Source organism: Danio rerio, chromosome 22 (assembly GCF_049306965.1).
Source record: "Danio rerio strain Tuebingen ecotype United States chromosome 22, GRCz12tu, whole genome shotgun sequence".
Lineage (NCBI taxonomy): Eukaryota > Metazoa > Chordata > Actinopteri > Cypriniformes > Danionidae > Danio > Danio rerio.
Window position 1 is genome coordinate 3,677,501 of NC_133197.1, and position 22,792 is coordinate 3,700,292.

General features: G+C 38.4%; 1 protein-coding gene across 50 annotated transcripts in view; it reads right to left on the minus strand.

Annotated features, from left to right (window-relative positions):
* ptprsa (protein tyrosine phosphatase receptor type Sa) overlaps positions 1 to 22,792 on the minus strand; it is a 387,632-nt gene that overhangs the window by 158,656 nt on the left and 206,184 nt on the right. For 49 of the 50 annotated variants that reach the window (XM_073937020.1, XM_073937015.1, XM_073937017.1 and 46 more), the window contains 2 exons: positions 22,103 to 22,248; positions 18,245 to 18,386 (listed from right to left, as the gene is read on the minus strand). In XM_073937020.1, coding sequence (XP_073793121.1) covers positions 18,245 to 18,386; positions 22,103 to 22,248 — 288 coding nt within the window. Of the gene's footprint in view, positions 1 to 10,361; positions 10,549 to 18,244; positions 18,387 to 22,102; positions 22,249 to 22,792 lie in introns of those variants that run through there. The other variant, XM_073937012.1, reaches the window with a different exon arrangement.

The following is a 22,792-nucleotide window of genomic DNA, read 5'->3' on the forward strand; positions in this document are numbered from 1 at the left end:
TTGTATGTGCGAGTGTGTGATGTGTAGTGTGTGTTTCTCTGCTGGATCTCAGACGTGTACAGATGCCCCGTCACCGGCCCCAGGCCCCCGTTGGGCTTTGATAAAGCGACATCGGCTCGTTCTCCGCCGGCTCTGTACAATTATCCGGCGGCGTGCGGCGATGCGTGTATGTGTGTGTGTGTGCGGAGCGTCTGTCTGATGAGCGAGTCCAGCTGCTTCTGCCACGCTGACGGATCCGTACCTGCCGAGGTTAAACCTGGAGACGGTTCTGACAGAGACGGATGCGCTCACACGCACTAGACAGCAAAGTCGGAGACTCGCAGCTGTATTTACAGGGCAGAGATCTCCCAATGAGGAGCGTCCTGAAGGTCGAGTGGACAGAAAGCATCACGGATACTTAGCATTACTGTCTTTGAGGCAGTTATTGACCTTATTCTGTGATGTGGAAGTGTGTTTATGTTACGCGATTGTTTTAGAACTTCCGATTCAGTCGCGTATTGGAGAAATGACTAGGAAAAAAAACGTCAGAAAACGGTCAAAATACTCTACAAACATGTGAGTTCATGACTATACACAAAAAGTGGAATAATATAATATGAAATGTCAGTTTGCAACATCAAGCAACATAACATGCTGTTTTTAACGTCTAAACATTAATGTAAGAGCGAGGAAGTCTCGAGCCAAAGTCTGAGCTCATCCGTCAAGAATAAGGTCAAAAGGTATACTCATAATGCAGTATACTGTTCGAAAGACAACAGAAAACAGACTGCATATTTATTTAGACATTTGGATTTTCAGCATCCCGGACGAGCCCCCGGAAACTAACAATAAGTTCATTTACATTCCTGTTGACCGTCACTTTAGGTTTTTGTGCATAAGTTGAACAAACGCCAAACATTTATTGTACAATTGTAGTTTACCCTGCTGAAAAAACCCAGCTTAAACAAGCCTAGGCTGGTTTTAGCTGGTAGACCAGGCTGGTTTTAGAGGGGTTTTGGCCATTTCCAGCCATTTCCAGCCTGGTCTTAGCTGGTCAGGCTGGGAGATGACCAGCTAAAACCAGCTTGACCAGCCTAGCCAGGCTGGGAGCCCAGCCAAAACCAGCTATGTCCGGCATAAACCAGGCTAGTCAAGCTGGTTTTAGCTGGTCATTTTCCAGCCTGACCAGCTAAGACCAGACTGAAAATGGCTGGAAACCAGCCTGGAAATGGCCAAAACCCCTCTAAAACCAGCTTGGTCAACCAGCTAAAACAAGCCAATCAGCCTAGGCTGGTTTAAGCTGGATTTTTCAGCAGGGTATGTAAAGGTATGTTGCTGTTTAAGTAAAAAAAAATAGTTAAAGACGGCAGGATTGTAAGCAGGGGGTTGTCCGAGATGTGGAAAATATATATGACAATTCTCTGGATTTAATAGGTGTGGGTTTAAGTAAGTAGAGTGGACAGTAAGCGTCAGAGATACTTAGCATGACTGTCTTAGGGGCAGTTCAAAATACTAGTTGAAAGGCAATGGAAAACAGACTTCGATTATTTACTTGCGCACTGATTTTCTGCATCCCGGACGAGCCCCCAAAACATCAAGACGGTCATTCCTGCTTGTCCTTCACAACATTTACTGTAGAAGTGTGGTTTATGTGAATGACTGTGGTTTGTTTAACTTTAAAAAGTAAGTGAAGGACAGTAGTGTTGTAAATTACATTATTGATGTTGATGATTGATGGGAGGAGGGGGGTCTTCCGGGACGGAGAAAATATATAATTAATCTCTGGATTATATAGGTATGGGTTTGACGCCCCATTCACACAGGGAGTCAGTGTCAACACTTCCCATTCACTTTGAATGGGTGACGTCAGGCGTTGCCGAACTGCATTGTGGATCCGTCGGCGGCGCTTTAGAGGTGTTGCTTACTGCAGAAATTGGGACTAGCTCAACTTTTCAAGCGCTGGCGGAAGCATCAGCCAATCAGATAGCTGTATGCAAATACACCAGCAAGACAGTGGCCTATTGCTGACTGAATTTCATTGGCTGACGCTTCTATGATGATCGCTTCAGCCACGACTTCAGACACGCCTTCAGTCAAGCGTTGACGCTGAAGCCCCGTGTGAATGGGGTGTGAGTAAGTAAAGTCTACTGAAAGATGAGGGAACACAGACTTCATATTTATTTGCACATTGTTATTTTTTGCATTCCCAGATGAGCCCTGAAAAATGTCAAGAAGGCAATTTAGTTTCACTTTAGTTTTTTTGTGCCATAAGTTAAACTTGCCACAAACATTTATTGTCCAAATGTAGTTTATATTATGCTATGTGGTTTAAGTTAAAGATGGTAAATAGTGAAGGCCAGCAAGATTGTAAACAAACTCATTAAAGTAGTTTGGGTGAATTGGGGGGGGGGGGGGGGTTATTAGGTATGGGTTGAAGTAAGTAGAGTGGACAGAAAGTATCAAAGATACTTTGCAGTATTGTCAGATTTCATGTTTACTTGCACATTGTGATTTGTAGCATCCCGGACGAGCCCCCAAACATGTCAATAAGGTCATTTACTTTTCTGCTTGTCCTTCACATGAGTTTTTTTTGTCATTTTTTATTCTTCTTTTAATTGTTTTTTTTTTTTTTTGCAAAATTTAAACTAATCCGAAACTTTTCTTGTGTAAGTGTGGTTTGCATGAGGGTTTATGTTTTGTTTAACTTAAAAAGAAAGTATGTGAAGAACAGCAGGAATTGAATATACTTTTAATTCAATATACTGGCTGAAAGATGACAGAAAGCAGACTTTATTTATTTACTAGCAACTTGTGATTGTCTGCATCCCAGACGAGCCCCTAAAACGTCAAGAAGGTCATTTACATTCCGGCTTGTCCTTCAATTTATTTATTTATTTATTATTATTAATTTTTTTGCATAAGTTAAACCACAAAAATGTATTGTACAAGTATGGTTTATATGAAGGTCTGTGGCGTGTTTAACTTACAAAAGGACATGAAGGACAGCAGGAGTTGTAAATAACCTTGTAGACATTGTTTGAGGGGCTCGTCTGGGTTGCAGAAAAATAAGTATATAAAATCTGAGGATGATAACCGATTTCGAAACACCTTGACAATTGGTCAGATGGTAGTAATCTTTTCTATCTCTGATTTAATTTCCAAGATTACTTTTTTTACTCCCATTTCAAATTTAAATCGCAAAACATACTTTCGCAAACTAGATGTTGTTCTGGGGGCTCGTCCGGGATACGGAATAAATATATAATAATAAAATCCCAGTATTTATTAGTTATGTGTTTAAGTAAAATGCTTTCTTTTTGTAATTTTGTTGAGTAAAAAGTTACATTTATTAGTTATAAAGACCTGACATTTCCAAATTTCAAATAAAATCATTTATTGTTATTTATCATTTATCATTATTGTCATTTACAGCATCGTCGTTCTCTTTTTTCTTTTTTTATGTGCTATTTTTCACATGCTTATATTAGGTTTTATATGATACAACTCTATTTTTTACAATCTAATCTATTTTAAAAAACAACAACAAAACTAAATGACAACAATTGCATTTAAGAAATTTAGTTTTAGTAAAAACAAAAGTTAGTTAATAAACAGACAACAACGCACGATAATAAAAAAAAGAATCCAGCATTACATCACAAAAGCTTTGTGAAAAGCTTTCTTAGCGTGTGCTTTTAGCCGAGCCTGAATGGCCTAATAGGATGCTTTCTAGCGGAGGGTAAATGGAGAAATGCCTCAATGGAGCCATTTTTATTATTGCACTTAATTGCAAACGCAGTTCAGGAGGTGCTGCCATTCGTGAAGCTCCAGCATGACTACGAGCTGGAAAAGAGCCTGAAGAGCACCAAATATACACCTAAATGTTACGTATATAAGGGTACTCAAAACAATGCTCATAGCACTGGACAAAATATCATGCAGAATTCTACATTTAAGCACAAATATTAATATAAAATACCACACCTATTTCAATATGACTTAAAACATTAGACATAGTCTGAATATAACATATAATACTCAAAATTTAAAATGAAATCATCACTTAAAACATACTTTTTAGGGTAGCTTTTATTAGAGTTTTAGATCTATTATTAATTTTATTATGAATTATTTTTCATCCTTAATGCATTTATCCATATTTGCCTGCTGTACATTTTTACGGCTGTAAAAGGCTTTCAGATGGTACTTTTAAAGTCTCTATATAAAAACAAATTGCATTATTGTTATTTATTATACTCAAAATTAATGAACATTATCATGCATGATATTACATATAAGCCTATATATATATATATATATATATATATATATATATATATATATATATATATATATATATATATATATATATATATATATATATATATATAAGCCTATATATATATATATATATATATATATATATATATATATATATATATATATATATATAGTTAAAAATTATATATATATATATAATACTATATAGTATATATATATATATATATATATATACACACACACACACACACACATACTTTTAATATATGTATAAATGTATGAGCAAATAAAGTATACAATGCTAAAAAACAAAGCTAAATATGATGCAAGTTCAATAAATGAACCAAAAATGACACAAAATATCAAATATAAATCAAAATCTAATGTATACTTTTAAAAGTAAATTAATTAATATTATGTAAAATACTAAAATCAAGCCTAAATATCATATAGATATTTAGACGTGCTGAAATCACGCCTGAAAGGTTATACTAAATATAAGCAGAAATAAAATATATATGTATAACGTTTAAATATCTTACAAAACACTAGATTTAAAACCAAACACAGTAATTCAGTAATCACATAATACTAAAATTAAGGCTGAATATCATTTAAATATAAAATACAAGCACAAAAAATAATCTGAGGTACTAGATATAAGATAACACGCCAAATATAATCTTAATGTAACATATCATTTTACTATGTAAATTCAATAAATGAATCAATTATGCAAAAATTACAACATAAATACAAATCTAATGTATCATGTTAATTAAAACTACTAATATTATGGAAAAAAGAAACCTTGACTTAAGTCAAAATGTAGAATTAAACAACAAATACAGTAATCTAGTAATAAGCTACAACAGATACTACAAATAATGGTGATTATCATGTAAATATAAAGAACAAAACTATTTGAAGTAATATATAAGAATAAATATCATAAAATACCAAATATGATCTTAATTTAACATCATTTTATCATGTAAATTCAATCAATGAATCAATTATGCCAACATGTGTTTATATAAATACAAATCTAATGTGTCATTTTAAACCTAGACAATGAAAATTAAAAATATTATGAAAATAAACCTTAAAATTAAGTCAAATACAGTAATTACTTATTACTAAGCTCATAATACTGCAAATAAGACTGACTATTAAAGGCATATAACATAAGCACAAAACTAACCTGAAGTACTACATATAAGCTTAAATATCATAAAATGCCAATCATAACTTTAATGTAATGTATCATTTTCCCCTTACGTCATGTAAATTCAATATGTTAACCAACTTATAGCTAAATATTTAATATAAATACAAATCTAACATATTATTTTAAAACTAGTTAAGGATAACTACTAGTGTAATGTAAAAGCTTTAATAAAATAATGTAACACAAAATACAGTAAAGTAGTAAAAAGCTCATAATACTACAAATAAGGCTGAATATCATGTAAATACAAAAAAATAAGCACAAAACTTATCTAAAGTACTAGTTATAAGCCTAAATGTCATAAAATGCCAAATACTATCTTAATGTAGCGTGTTGTTTTCAATCTTGTCACATAAAAGTCAATAAATTAACCAAAAAAACAATAATAAACAAATATAAAAACAAATAATATGTAAAAAAAAAAAAAAAGAACTAAAATTTTAAAAAATATCTTTATATATATATATATATATATATATATATATATATATATATATATATATATATAATATTTTAAAATATAAATAAATTTAAAAATATATATAAAACCTATATACAACCTGTGCAGTGCACATGCCCTCTTTAGTCTTGAATAGAAAGTGCCCTTCCAAAGTGATCTGAAGTGTCCTAGCGACAACCCCCACCCCCGTCTTCAGTTTTCGCGCGACATATCCCCCGATCCTCCCAGCCCGCTCTTCAATTTTCGCGCGACATATATAAATATATATGCGCAATATCACACAAGTAGCAGTGCGATATGGCTATATGACTGTATATCGGCACTGGTGGTAGGCGTGCATTGGCACGAGGCCGCAGGCCACAATTTGACGGCATAATTGTGTATATAAAAACTAAATCAAACATGGAGAGTCTTAAAAACCCTCTTGTATTAGGTATTATCTGTAGTGTCTGCTTTTTGCTGGCTGTATGTGAGCGGAGTAATACACAAAGGGTGAAGAGGCTGTACGGGTGCTGATATTACTTAAATATATCACAGCTATCAGCCAATCAGATTCGAGAACCAGACAGAACTATATATATATATATATATATATATATATATATATATATATATATATATATATATATATATATATATAAACAAAATATATACAAGATCAAAAAATGTCTGAAGTACTTGATATAAGCCTTAATGCCATTGAATATCAATCATAACTCCTAATATACACTGTAAAAATGTGTTGATTTGTGTTGGGACAACATGAAGGAATTAAGTTAACTTATTAGTTTACACAAATTTAAGTGGATTGAACGAAAAACAATTATGTTGTCAAAAAATTGTGTTAAAGAATTATGAATTGTGTTGAGTTGTGAATTGTGTTGTTTCCGGTTAGTTATAGCACTAGTAATATAGTAGTTTGAATAAACATGTCAAAATGTCCTTTTTTAAGAGTAAGTTTTAATATTAAAACTTGAAGAACCTGACTATTTCCGTTGGTGAAAGTGCTGTATTTTGGCTCTCCGTGGCGAATCAGGACTGATTACAGCTCTACAGGTTCACAGGATCAAAGAGCGAGAGCCGTGGACTGATCAGAGCGAGAGCCAATTCACCCACACAGCCAGAAACACACACACACACACCTGTATATATGGCTTACGAGGACTTTCCATAGGCGTAATGCAATTTACACTGTAAAAACTGCTTATGGGCGTAGCAGTGGCACAGTAGGTAGTGCTGTTGCCTCACAGCAAGAAGGTCGCTGGGTCGATCCTTGGCGTTTCTGTGTGGAGTTTGCATGTTCTCCCTGAGTTTCCTCCGGGTGCTCCGGTTTCCCCCACAGTCCACAGTCCAAAGACATGCGGTACAGGTGAATTGGGTAGACTAAATTGTCCATAGTGTATGAGTGTGTGTTGGATGAGTGTTTGAGGATGTTTCCCGGAGATGGGTTGTGGCTGGAAGGGCATCCGCTGCGTAATGGCCTAACTATACCCCTAATCTTAACCCTGACAGGAATTCAGTGGCAAATTTTGAATGTCAATAGACTCCTTATTAAAAGTTTTGAATTACAAGGACATGCCTTCGATTAGCCACCTTAATAAAGCCTGAATATAATCTATAATACTCAAAATCAATGGACAACATCATGCATAATATTACATATAAGCCAAAATATATAAATATATGACCAAAAAAAGCCAATTCACCCACATAGCCAGAAACACACACACTTACATGTATATATGGCTTACGAGGACAATTCAATGGCGTAATGTGTGTTTTACTGTAAAAAACGCTTATAATAAATAATGTGGCCTGACCACACCCCTACCCTTAACTCTTACAGAAAAACCAGTGGCAAACTTTGAATGTCAAAAGACCTTGTTAGGTATGATTGTTTACAGTTTTGATTTACAACATGCCCTAAACTAACCACATTAATAGAGCCTAAATATAATATATAATAATCAAAATGAATGGCCAATGTCATGCATAATGTTACATATACACCAAAATATCTAAATATGTGACCAAATAATGTATGCAAACTAACAATATATATCGTTTTCAAACTAATCAAATCAACCAAAATTTTCAAATGTATGAGCAAATAAAGTTAATGTACCCATACACACTTCTATATATGGCTTATATGACTCTATAGGCGTAATGCATTTTATACTGTTAAAAATGTTTATAATATGGCCTAACCACACCCCTAACCTCAACCCTAACAGGAAACCAATGGCACATTTTGAACATCAAAAGACCCCATTAAGTATGACAGTTTTGAATTATGAGGACACAAATTAATCAACTCAGTAGAGTAGAACTAGGTAATAATCAAGTTTATATAATAAAGTCCTTATAAACAACATAAACAAGTACACCTTGACTTGTGTTATAAGGCAAATTCTGCCATCACTGAAGGAAATTCAATTACTTTCAGTAAAAATTCTAATTACTCTAACCACGAAAAAAAAAAACATAAATAATAAATATTTAAATACATATTTAAACATATTCAGTTTTTTTTTTTGCTGTAAATCTGACCAAATCAAAACACCTTGACAATTGGTCAGATGGTAGTAATCTTTTTTATTAATTTCCCCGCTGTTTCAAATTTAATCTAGATGTTTTTGGGGGCTCGTCCGGGATGCAGAGAAATCATTTAATAAATCTCTTAATTTATTAGGTGTAGTTACAGCCAGAAAAACTTTCGAAAAATCTGAATATCGTAAACCATCAATAGAAAGAGATTTTTTGAGTTACCATTGCTATGGGGCACCAAATCTTTTTTTTTAAATGGCTATAACATTTAACCAAAAATGTGCATAAGCTAATTCTGAGGCTACATTAACAAAATTACAGGGGTTTGGCAACATGGCGGTCTTACAACAGGAACAAAAACAGCTATAACTATAAAAACACACTGTACTGTCTTTGTCCGAGGTGCAAGATTTATATGCGAAGACACTCATGTATATGAATAAAAACATGGTCGTAATCGGCCAATGAAATTTGAGCACATATTAGAAAAGGTTAACGGACTCATATTGAATCCAAACTGCAAGTAGGGTTGTCAAAAGCATCGACTTCAGTACAAATTGATACTGGTGTTATAAAAATGTAAAATCCTGCTAACATTTGAGCTTTGTTCTGGAAAAATTTGACATTGCGACATTTCCTTTTTTTGATATATATATTGCGATATACTGTATCTATACAATTCCAGCATATGATTGAACTGCAATATCTCGAAAGCGTTTTTGGTCACACTTTATTTTAAGGTTCGATACTCACTATTAGCAAACCATTATGACTTTTGCTGAATCAGCTAAGGTGACAAGACACGAGCAGCGAGACCTATCTGTCACTCAAGTGGCCACGCCCTTAATTATACAGACTATATTATCATTATAAATGAAATGAATGAGTTTTAAAAAATAAAATAAAAATCACTCCCTCACAGTTGCCATTAAGGGTAATATTAGCTATATAAACCAAAATCATTCTTTGTACCAGGCTGTAAACACCTATTTTCTGCTGTAGAGTTGGCCATTTTAACAAATGTGGTCTATTATGGAGCCAGGACTATAGCAGAATTTCGTTGAATTGCAGTTTCAGTTACTTCCGTATTTGCTTCACGGATGTCCCCGCATGGCTAAAACACCTTAAAGTGCTTGGTTTGTGTTTATAGATACTATTTTTTATAATCTTTACAGTCTAATAAAGCATCAATCAACTAAATTGTAAACACAAAATATTTTGGAGGACTTTTTAGTAAATTTTATTGATATTTTTGTCGCATTTACCTCCAATATGTTAAGCAGTTTTAACAATTCTGTAAGCATCTAGACTGAAAAAGCGATTAGCTGGCTTTATTTTGATAAAAGCTGAGTAATAATACACATTAATATATACATTAAGTCAACTCCACAATTACAATATGATTACTGATATTATTTTAAGTGAAGTCAACTTGCTTCATATAAAGCAATTGGTTCGCTAATTACTTTTTACAGTCTAGCCGATAAACCATCACTCGAACATGCATAAAACACAAACACACCCTAAAATCATGAACGTTTAACCGATTCTCATGAGGTTTCATCAATATCTAGTGAAAACCGAGAACACACTGGCGCTCCAGCTAACTGTTGAACTCACACTGAGAGCTGAAGAAGAGCTAGTCAGTAAGTCCATGTGCCCCCGCTAACACAGGCCAGTGCTAATTACAGCTCATATTGACTGAACGCGGATCCAGCGCAGACAGAGAGATTATTCGCAGAAGGAGGATCAATAGAAGAGGAGAAAGAGACCTTAAAGACACGAGACACCGAGCACTGAAAAACAGAGAACACCATAAAAGCCCCTGCTTAAACATACGTAATGCTAATGTAGCTTCACCTTTTAGCGGCCGTCTCAATCGTAGCCTCATACTGTGGATGTAGCGGTCCGTGTCGCCGCGCTAGTGTTTTATAATGCACTTTTCGCTGCTGGACATGAGCATTTCCACCGGAGAACAGCGGGAATGCTAATCAGCTGTGCTCTTTTGCGCTAAATCACTCGTGGCGGGGCTTCAAAAACACACTGAGGCTAATACCCACAATCCCCCAGGGCCCAGCGGCCGGTGCTGTGGTTTATCAGGTGTGTGGGAGAGACGGTTAAGTGTTTTGCAATGACACAGGATGAAAAAACTGGCTATGGCTCTCATGACGGGACAAAAAAATATAAGTTTATTAATACTAATAAAAGACATCTGTGATTAAAATTAGTTATTAAAAACTATTGTGTTTGAAATTGGCTGAAAAAAACAAAAATTGGGGAAATAAATATACAGGGGGGCTAATAATTCTGACTTTAACTATAATCCTTAATTCTTAACTATATATATATATATATATATATATATATACACACACACGCACGCACGCACGCACGCACGCACGCACGCACGCACGCACGCACGCGCACACACACACACACACACACACACACACACACACACACAGTTGAAACCAGAAGTGAACATAACCATTTATTTTTAAATGTCTGATGATAAATCATATTTTTAAACTGTACAACTTTGGTCAAATGTTTTGGGTATCCTTCCACAAGCTTCTCACAATAGTTTGCAGGAATTTTGGCCCATTCCTCCAGACAGAATTAGTAACTGAGTCAGATTTGTAGGCTGTCTTGCTCGCACAAGCTTTTTCAACTCTGCCCACAAATTTCCTATAGGATTGAGCTCAGGGCTTTGTGATGGCCACTCCAAAACATTCACTCTGCTGTCCTTAAAGCACATTTGAACTAATTTGGCAGTATGCTTAGGGTCATGGTCTGTTTGGAAGACCCATTTGTGGCCAAGTTGTAATTGCCTGCCTGATCTCTTCAGATGTTGCATCAGTATTCCTCCATAATGTTCTGTCTTCAAGTTGCCATCTATGCTGTGAAGTGGACCAGTCCCTCCTGCAGCAAAACAGCCCCACAAGGAAGCAGTGTGTTTGAGCTTTTTCTTCAATACTATTCTACAGTTGTGCCTGCAAATTAACTCAAATGTTGTCAATCAGCCAATCAGAAACTTCCAAAACCTTGACACCATCATCTGAGCTTTTTCAGAGGCAGAATAATCTTACTGTATGTAAACTTGACCATCAAGAAAAGTTATAACAATTTCTCCAAAAAAATATCTCTCATTATTCTGCTATTAAGCAGAACAGAAACACATTTGATGATCCTGACTTACCTAAAAGAGAAAACGTTTAGTCACATTAACATCTGACATTTTTTAATTGTTATGGGTCTTTTTATACAGTGTGTGTGTAAACTTCTGGTTTCAACTATATATATATATATGCTATCATGTCAATATGGAGCAAAATCTCTGAGGAATATTTCCAGTGCCTTGTTGAATCTATGCCACGAAGGATTAAGGCAGTTCTGAAGGCAAAACGGGGTTCAACCCAGTATTAATAAGATGTACCCAATAAAGTGGCCAGTGAGTGTGTATAGATGCTGTAAAAAGAGCTGTAGGAAAGGAAGCGAGATGGAAGACAAGATTACCCAGAGGACCAGAGATGATAGTGGAGAAAGCGGATTTCTCATATATAATATAGAAATGTGCGATGAGGCGATGAGATTTCAGAATGGGTGAGTCATGAATCGAAGCGACAGTGTGGATCCACAAAGAGTCTGATCAGAGGAAACGACAGCTACAAAAACCGACAGCAGGACTCCTAAAAAAACTGTGGGACAATCCAGACAGCTACGGATTCGGAAGCGGCAGTGGGAAAGCTGTGTGTTAAAAAAAGAGGCTAATAAAAGTGGCGAACGGCAGGGTCAGAACAGTCCAATTAAAAGTGTGTGAGGAACGGCAGAACAAACGCGTCTCGTCCTGCGGGCCAGCAGCCAATTAAAAGAGTCTGATCAAACGGGCAGTGAGATCATCCTCTCTGGCGCTCGCCGCTGCTAACGAGAGTTTGAAGGAGGAAGGGTCATCGCGCCACGTCTGGATGAGATTATAGATGAGGAGAGGTGAGGAAAACTGACAAAAGACAAGAATACTGTCAAACCTGGTCTCAGACGACTAATAAACCACCGCTTTAGCTGTTTCTGACATGAGAGACACAACTCTTGATTGGTTAGAACTGAGTTTTACATTAGCATGTTGCTAAGCTAACAGCACAGCACTTTAAAATATACCAAACAGACACATATGGGAAAATAGCGCACTTGTAACCTTAAATTTGATCAATCAATCAACAACAGAACACATGATTGGCTTTACCGTGCTGCTATGTTAATGGCACAACACACTAATAAGCATAAAAACACACAAAAAACAGAAATATTAAGAAAGTTTGTGTATTTGTAACACTAAACCTAGCCAGAGTTATCTATATTATCAATTCATGACATAAGACATGATGTTTCCTTTAGCATGTTGCTAAGCTAACAGCACAGCACTAAAAATAGACATAGGGAAATACTACACACGTAACCCTAAACCCTGAAACAGTGTTCATAAGTTTCGAGATATTGCTATTAAGCATAAAATAGTGCACCTGTAACGCTAAACCTAGCTACAGATCATCAATTTGATCAATTCACAAGATATTGTGTTTTCGATAAACACTGCTAACCATTAAAGTGCAAAAAACACACTCTACAAGCAACTACTACATAAAATGGAGCACTTAAACCGTAAAGCTAACTATATTTAGTACATTTTATCAGTTTACGAGATAGGACATAATTTTTTTTTTCATTAGCATGTTGCTAAGCTAACAGCACAGGACTAAAAATAGACATGGGCAAATAATACACAAGCAACCCTAAACCCTACTACATTTTATCAACAGTGTTCATAATTATTCCATCGAAATATTGCTATTAAGCATAAAATAGTGCACTTGTAACCCTAAACCTAGCTACAGATAATCAATTTGATAAATTTACAACAGATCATCTGCTTTCGATTAGCAATCCCTGCTAAAAAATCCAGCTTATACCAGCCTAGGCTGGTTGGCTGGTTTTAGCTGGTCGACCAGGCTGGTTTTAGAGGGGTTTTGGCCACTTCCAGGCTGGTTTCCAGCCATTTCCAGCCTGGTCTTAGCTGGTCAGGCTGGAAAATGACCAGCTAAATCCAGCTAAAACCAGCTTGACCAGCCTGGTTTAAGATGGAAATAGCTGGTTTTAGCTGGTCATCTCCCAGCCTAACCAGCTAAGACCAGGCTGGAAATGGCTGGAAACCAGCGTGGAAGTCGCCAAAACCCCTTTAAAACCAGCCTGGTTGACCAGCTAAAACCAGCCAACCAGCCTAGGCTGGTTTAAGCTGGATTTTTCAGCAGGGATGCTAAGCTAAAAAGTGCAAAAACACACTCTACAAGCAACTACTACATAAAATGGAGCACTCAAACTCTGAAGCTGAACTACAGATAGTAGCTTTTATTAGTTTGCAACATAGGGCATGCATTTTTTTTTCATTAGCATGTTGCTAAGCTAAAAGCACAGGACTAAAAATAGACATGGGCAAATAATACACACGCAACCCTAAACCCTACTACATTTTATCAACAGTGTTCATAATTATTCCATCGAAGTACTGCTATTAAGCATAAAATAGTGCACTTGTAACCCTAAACCTAGCGACAGATTTGATCAATTCACAATTCTTGTGCTTTCCATTAGCATTGTTGCTAAGCTAAAAAGGGAAAAAATGCACATTGCAAGCAACTGGGGTGCTCAAACGCTAAAACTAACTACAGTTTATACATTTTACCAATTTGCAACATAGGACATGAGTTTTTTTCCATTAGCATGTTGATAGCTAACAGCATAGCACTAAACAATATACATTAAAGACAGGTGCAGGGAGAAATAGTGCACGTGTGGATACTTTTACTCTTCCTTAAGTGGTTTCAAACCTACGAGTTTCTTTATTTGGTTGAATAATATATTTTGAAGCAAGCTAGAAACCTGTAAACATCGACTTTCATAGTAGGGAAAACAAATACTACTGACGACAATGACTTCCAGCTTCAAAATATCTTAATTTGTGTTCAACATTGGAAAGAAACTTAAACAGGATTGGAATGAGTAAAGAGTAAGCTGACAAAAAATTCTGTTTTGGTTGAACTATCCCTTCAAAACCAGCCCAACTTGTGCTAAAGCCTTCACATCTGGAGTTAGCATATGCGATTTTGGAAAAGAGCTAATGTTTCAGGAAGGTGGTCTGACACCTTTGGATTTGGGTTGCGTGATTGCCAAACCTGTGGCTGTGTGTTCCAGCGTCACCGCTCTGATCTTTTGTTGGCCAGCACCCTGAACCCAGCGTTCTCACAGCAGGACCAGGGGCAAGCTAAGGCCAGACACACCTGAATGTGTAAAAAAAAAAAGTGAGAGCGTCTGACACCTCTCAGGAAGCGAGCAGATGGTGAAATCTGGGCTGCTGTTAGTGTTGGACTCTATGAAGTGCTAGCTTTGGGTTGGTGGTGGACAAGACTGCCAAGAAGAGGCTCAAAGCCAGGGTCAGAATGAAGAGGAAAACACAGCGAGGCTACAAGAGCAGAAAGTAGAAAGGCTTCGACACCCATAGTGACACACAGCAGAAGCAGTGACGGCTGTAGGTGTCCTTGCCTTGGCTTTTTTTTTTTCTCAGAGATTCCTCCAAGGACTCTCAGAGGACTCTGCGACAAGGTGGAAAAGCAGATGGCACATCTTAAGCATTCCGCTCACCGCTCTTGTGGGCAGCCAGAAGGCAGCTAAAAACAAACCTAAGCCCCTGGAAAGAGCACCGGCAGATTTACAGCAAAGCCTTCTTGTGTTTTCTCTGCTGCAGGCGGGCGGACACACCCTGAAGATGGCAAGGTGACTGAGTGCTTAAAGGGAATGTAACAAGCTCAATTTTTACCCATCTCATATTAATCTTAAGGTGCATACAGAGCAGTACCACATCCATCTTTTCACCAAAATTATTTTAATGCTTTTAAGACAGCTTCCTGGTTATCTCCAGAAGACAGCGATTTTCTGGAGGCGTGCCGTGGGTGGAGCTACAGAGACAATATTGTGCAAGTGCGACAGCCTCACAGACAAGGACTACATCCTGTCATATTGCTTTAAATGAAACAGGGGAACAACGTTGTAATCATAGCCTTCGACGTATACAATCACAGTAATGTGATCAGTCTAGATTGGTCCCAGGAGCGTACAAAAATGTTTCGCAAAATGCATGCTGATGTTTATGGAATAACAATCATTTTATATGATCTGACAATGGGTGGTATTCACATCAGATACACAGCGTTTAGGTAACTTGAATGTTTACTCCATTCTTCTGCCAGGTAAACAGCCACATACGTTCATGAAGTTTAGGAGAAGTTGATGAATTCACGTGTTGTTAATCCAGCTGTTATAATCTCTAAGTGGGTCATAAACCAGACACGTTGAAATGGAAAAAATAAGTGATGGTTCGAATTTCACAAAGGGGGTCAAGCTGAATAACTTCAAACCTACTTGGGAAAGAGTGAAGGTAACTACGGCTAAACAAGATCATCAGCTTTCCCTCTCATCCAAAGTTACATTTTTTTGCACTCTCACCCAGACAAAGTGCAGCATCATCTGTGATTATGTATGAGGGATAAGGGACACACTCAATTTCCAGGAGAAGTACCCCTACAAGGATTTCTGCTCTTACTTAAGACCTTGAACCTGGTTCAACCTAGAAAGTAAGATTTTTGACACATATATATACTCAAGTCATACCTCCGAATAATTTTTTAAAACTTGACCCATGAACCCTCGGAAGTAAGATTTTTGACAAATAAATACAAGCCATACTTCCAAATCATATTTTAAAACTTGACCGATGGACCATCAGAGGTAAGACTTTCTGCAAATAAATGCTCAAGTCATACTTCCAAATAATTTTTTGAAACTTGACCCATGGTACCTCGCAAGTAAGATTTTTGACAAATAAATACTTAAGCAGAACTTCCAAATCATTTTTTGAAACTTGACTGATGGACCATCAGAGGTAAGACTTTCTGCAAATAAGTCATAGGTCCAAAAAATCTTTTGAAATTTGACCCATGGACCCTCGGAAGTAAGATTGTCTGTAAATAAATACTCAAGCCATACTTCCAAATTAATTTTTGAAACTTGACAGATGGACCCTCAGAGGTAAGACGTTCTGCAAATAAATGCTGAAGTCATACATCCAAATCATTTTTGAAACTTGACCCATAGACTCTTGGAAGTAAGGTTTTTGGCAAATAAATGCTCAAGTTGTACGTCCAAGATTTTTTTTTTAAACTTGACCGATGGACTCTTGGAAGTAATATTTTTGGCAAATAAATGCTCAAGTCATCCGTCCAAATCATTTTTTAAAACTTGACCCTTGCATGCAATGAATCAAAGAAATGATTTGTTTCTCGAAAGTCTTACTTCCGAGGGTAGCATGAAAGTTCCACAAATTACCAGCGTAAATAACTCTGCGTGCATGAAACGGCATTGGATCACCCCTTTAACGAAGTCACCAGATTCAGAAGTTGGGACAAAATGAAAGAAGAGCCCGCTTGAGACCACAAATTGCAACTGCGATGGTGGACAGTTTAATTGGTTTTGATTGATGTCCATGCAGGCATTGAGGAACAGAGGCGTCCTCCTGCGGGAGCGAGCGGACACATGTGCCGGAGTGTGTGTGGGGCTTGCTCTTCTGATAAGGTTCGATGTAAATGCGAGCCCGCAGCAGATGGGGATGAGTGAGCGAAGGGGGGAGCAGCCGTTTTTTTTCCCTCCTAGTGCTACCGCCTGTGCTCCTTCCTGAGCCGCATGGGTCTTGCCAAAGCCAGGATTTTCATGTAAAACTGGGCTGCCTACAAAAACCCTCGCCTTGGGTTGGGGCCCAGGAAGAAGCCTGCAAGCTGCCTGCTCCAGCGCTCGGCAATGACAAGGCAGATGGCGAGACCTCAGCGCACGGGGAACAAACAAATAATTCAATGCTAAAGCGACTTGGTTGTGAGGATTTCGAGTTTCTGCAACAGTGTGATTGGATCAGGGAATGCTGGTCAGTTTATCCCAGAGTTTGCTCACAGATTCTGTAGGGCATGTAAAGTGAAAACCAATTATGTTGGGGTTCCTTCCAGCACAGTTGGTAAAAAGTGCTTTCTCTCTGACGAGGACCCATTTTTAAAAGCAGTAATATGTAAAGGGGAGAAGATTTATTTTTTAGGACCTGTTCTCAAAAGAATAGCTAGAGATGTTGCTTGGTAAAATTTTAAACTATATGTAGCAAATATGCACAAATGGCATATTAATCTAATCTAAACATGAACTGGAGTGCATATGAACCCTGCACCAGAACACCGCCTTTTCAGATGGACTTGGTACAGTTCTTGAGTGACTGCAGGTCTATTCATATACACTGAGACCAACATCATTTTACATTCTCCCCTCAAACAAAGCATGGCAGTCACATGAACTTATGTACAATGTCCCGCACCATTTGAATCACCAAATTAATTAAATCTGGCAAGCAAAACTGCTAGTGCCACATCTGGTATGCTCTTTTTATTTTAAATCCCACATGCACACATGCATACCAGATATGTGCGCCCCAGAATAGGCACCATCGAGATACTAATCAGGCACTTTACATTGTAATAAAAGTGTAGAAAGAATACCAATTCATGAGGGTGTAGAAACCATCAGGCCGGTGTGTAGCAGGATAGGGCACAACCCTGACTCCCTAAGGTATAATTCATACAAAACCTGCATGACTTTACTCTTACCTCTGATGATGGACAGCTTGGCTTGGACATTGATTTCGCCTTCGCTGTTCTCCGCCTGACACTCGTAGACGTTCTCGTCTCGAGGCGCCCGGAGAGGCTGGATCCTCAGGACGGCTCCTGCACCTTCATCAAACTCTATCGTCTGTGTAAGAGGACCAAGAGTGGGTCAGAAGATCAATGGATGCCTAGAGGTTGAAGGCTATGAATCCAATCCCACAACTAGTTACTGATTTCAAGTGCCTTGACACCTATAGAAACACTCAATTTGGGGGGGAAAGGGTCATTTTACAGCTCTCCTAGAGTTTAGCAGTTTGTTTGATTCTTTTTGAACTTTTCAGCTGATCTCTAGGCTGTTTCTCAATATGTGCTCTTCAGCGGTCTTGCGTCCTTGTGTTCTCGTGTAATGTCATCATCAGCTGCCAAAGTTCAGTTTCAATATGCAAGACCACAAGAACAGAGGACGCGTGAAACTTCCCTGATGTGTTCTTGATATCGAGGACGCACCGATGCAGACTTGAGCACCGAACTCGCTCTGGAGGTCCCAGTAGTCTGAAATTCATATTAAAATCTGTTTTATTTATATTGTGCAACGTATATTTATAAGGTTTTATGCAGAGTATATATTTTTAAAAAGGGGAAAAACAACACATCGTTGTATGAATGCTGTAATGTTTAAATAATTTACCATTTAAAACGCGTGAAGGTCATGTGACCATCAGGAAGAACGCAGCATCTCATTTCTCAGAGGACGCGTTCTCTGCCCTCGCATTCTCCCGAGTCTTCCGAGGACACCTGGCAAGACCATTCTCCACAAGAACGCAAGTCCGTTCTCTGCGTTCTTGGATTTGAGAAACAGCCTAGGTCTGGCAGGAGCACGTTTAGCTTAGCTTAGCATAAATTACTGAATCAGATCAGACCATATGCATCAATTTTACCAAGTTACCTAGCTGTGAACTAATTTCAGAAGACTTGAGCCTTAAATAGTTAAATTATCAAAAATCTTTAAAAATGTTTTTTGGTCAAAATGTTAACCCTGCTGAAAAATCCAGCTTAAACCAGCCTAGGCTGGTTGGCTGGTTTTAGCTGGTCAACCAGGCTGGTTTTAGAGGGGTTTTGGCCACTTCCAGGCTAGTTTCCAGCTATTTCCAGCCTGGTCTTAGCTGGTTAGGCTGGGAGATGACCAAAACCCCTCTAAAACCAGCCTGGTCGACCAGCTAAAACCAGCCAACCAGCCTAGGCTGGTTTAAGCTGGATTTTTTTTAGCAGGGAATGGTCTTATCAGATACAATGATCTATGCTAAGCTAAGCTAAAAGTGCTACACCAGACTTGTAAGTTGGACTGAAAGAAATTCAACAGTTTAACTCTAAGATAGCTGCAAAATTGCCAAAAGAGTTGAGTGTTCCCTCAACATTACAGTTGAGGAACCAGCTGTAGTATTTCTCAGCAAATGACATCTGGAAGTGTTTTTGGTGTTCGATCTCAAGTGTTTACGAAGCATACGTAGCTTAGCTTCTGAGGGTTTCTATGTCTTGTAGCCTGTGTCTTATTTTCCTTGCTTGTTTGCCGTGTTCTTTTGTCATAACACAGCTGGCAGCTGTAGAGTCTTGATCGATGTTTAGCGTATCTTAATTACAACTAGCTCAGCATTTAACCACACTGTCACTATTCAGCAGAGATGAAAAACTTCTCTAGAAAAAAAAAAAGACCAACACACAAATGCGTTGGCGGCTCCGATCCACACATTGGCGTGAACCCAAGAGTACGCTCAACTCGGGCTCAAATTATCATCTTCGTTGCATTTAAAAGTAATTTCGTGAGGGGTTTGAATTAATTTGTTTCCCCCAAAGGCTTCGCTTTGATATTGATCTACACACACGCAGGACAGTGTGCCGTCACTGGGCTGCTTCTCATTATCGTAGCCTTGAAAACTCACCCAAAAAAACAGAGTGAGTTTTGCCACTGGCTTACAAAGAGCCTCGTTCCTCTTTGTCATTCCCTATTGATTTGCTCGACTGTTTCGCTACAGTGACATCAAATGCGAAAGCACCGCAGGAGCCTAATTAACTCTCTCTCATAATTCCAGCTTGCAGCAAAATCAAGATGTTACAGGACGTTTTGGAGACTTGGAAAAAAAGAGCACGACAATTTCTATCAGAATTAATCGAATGTAAACAAAACCGGAATAGGGCTAGGGGTCAAAAGTTGGGGATGCTATTAGTTTGTAACTTTTCAGCAGGGAAGTTATATGTCATTTACCAAGACAGTTTAGCACTAGCGCAACTAGAAATGAATGGAACACTGTAGGTTTTTGGAAATAGGCTGGTTTTAACTCCCCTAGGGTTAAACAGCTGAGTTTTGAAGCCAATCTTCAAGTCTGGCAGAAGCACTTTTAGCTTAGCTTAGCATAAATCTTTGAACCAGATTAGACCATTAGCATGACTCCAAAAAAATCCAAGAGGAGTTTTGATCATTTCCCCATTTAAATAGTGGATATTTAGCCGATTCTAACTGGTTGTGCAAGGGTAGGGCTTGATGTGTGGACTATTTTCAGGCACTGTGTAGTACTAGGATGCCGTTTTAGCCATTTTTAAGGCAACAAAATCCTTTATTATTGTAGTGGAATAAAAGTAGGCCTTGAAAAAAAAGCAGCTTTCCAGTTTGCCCTCGGTCGTAGTGAACGATGTAACAACACAAGAGTTGATCTTTAAGCAGGAAAATTAACAGAACTCTTTGGTCATTTTTGAATGAGATGCTAATGGTCTAATCTAAATCAATCGATTTATTATCTATGGCTATATAACCGCGCAGCCCAAGACCAGTTACTAACTAAAGCTAAGCAGGGCAGAGCATGGTCAGTACCTGGATGAGAGACCATATGCTGTTGGAAGTGGTGTTAGTAAGGTCAACAGGGGACGCTCAACCGGTAATCTCTGTGAGTCCTAATGCCCCAATATGGTAAAGGGGACACAATACTGTCAGTGAGCGCCATCTTTCAGATAAGATGTTAAACTGAGGTCCTGACTCTCTGTGGTCATTGAAAAAACCCAGTGGCACTTCTTGTAAAGATTAGGGGTGTAACCCTGGTGTCCTGGCCAAATACCCTCCATTGACCCCCTGCTGAAAAATCCAGCTTAAGCAAGCAAAGTTGGCTGGTTTTAGCTGGTCGACCAGCCTGGTTTTAGAGGGGTTTTGGCCATTTCCAGAATGGTTTTCAGCCATGTCCAGCCTGGTCTTCACTGGTCAGGCTGGGAGATAACCAGGTAAAACCAGCTTGACCAGCCTAGCCAGGCTGGGAGCCCAGCCAAAACCAGCTATGTCCAGCTTAATGTCCTAAGACCAGGCTGAAAATGGCTGGAAACCAGCCTGGAAATAGCCAAAACCCTTCTAAAACCAGTCTGGTCGACCAGCTAAAACCAGCCAACCAGCTTTAAGTGGGATTTTTCAGCAGGGCCCTTACACATCATGGCCTCCCGATCATCCCCATCCACCGAATAGGCTCTATCACTGTCTCTCCACTCTACCAATAGCTGGTGTGTGGTGAGCGCGCTGGCGCCGTTGTCTTGTGGCTACCGTCGCGTCATCCAAGTGGATGCTGCACACTAGTAATGGTGTAGAGAGACCCCTCTCATAATTGCGAAGCGCTTTGGGTGTATGGATATACGCATTAAATGCCCTATATAAATCCAATTACAATTACATTTATGCTAAGCTAAGCTAAAAATGCTTCCGCTACCGCTAGAACCAGAGATTGGGTGAAAAGATTCAAGCCAAGTACAACAATAACTGTTTGACTCTAGGGGAGCTGTAAAACAAGCCAAAAAAGGTAAAGTTATCAATAAAAGTGTTAGCAGTCTCACCTCGATGCGTTGCGAGTTCACCCTTTTCCCTTTCTTGTTCCAGGTTACTTTGGGTTTGGGGTCACCTGTGGCTTGGCAAACGAAGGATACAACACCTCCGGAGACGCCGATCATGTCTACAGGTACTTTTGTAAACCTGGGTGAAGCTAAACAGAAAAAAAAAGACAACCAAAACGGTATTAGCATTCTATTCATAGCTTCAGTAGAAATAGCAGTGCTATTAGCATAGCTAACCTAATTCGTCACAAGGCAACTGTAGCAACAAATCAATTATATTAAATTACAGAGTGATTGAACACACTCCCACATACAGGCAATTTAACAGTCACTCGCTGTGCATTTGACTGTAAAATAGTGCGCGAGGGGACTGGGACTAGAGTGGGCTAGCGCCCCGCTCTGCTACGACAGAAAAGTAGACGGGGGCAGCCATGTGTCGGCGCAAATGGAAAGTGGCTGTGTTTCAGCATGCCAGTAATTACACCACAGACAATGTGCACGTCGACGCCAGCGTGAATTATTCATAGAGCAATGAATAATAAAATACCTGTGACTCTGACGTGATTGGAAAGCATCCCAAACCCCGCGCACGTTTCGCACGAGACACGTTTGGCTGTAAGCTAACAACATCCGGAAGATGAATGGCGGTGGTGGATGAAGTACACAAATTAGGAACTCGAGTAAAAGTGCAGA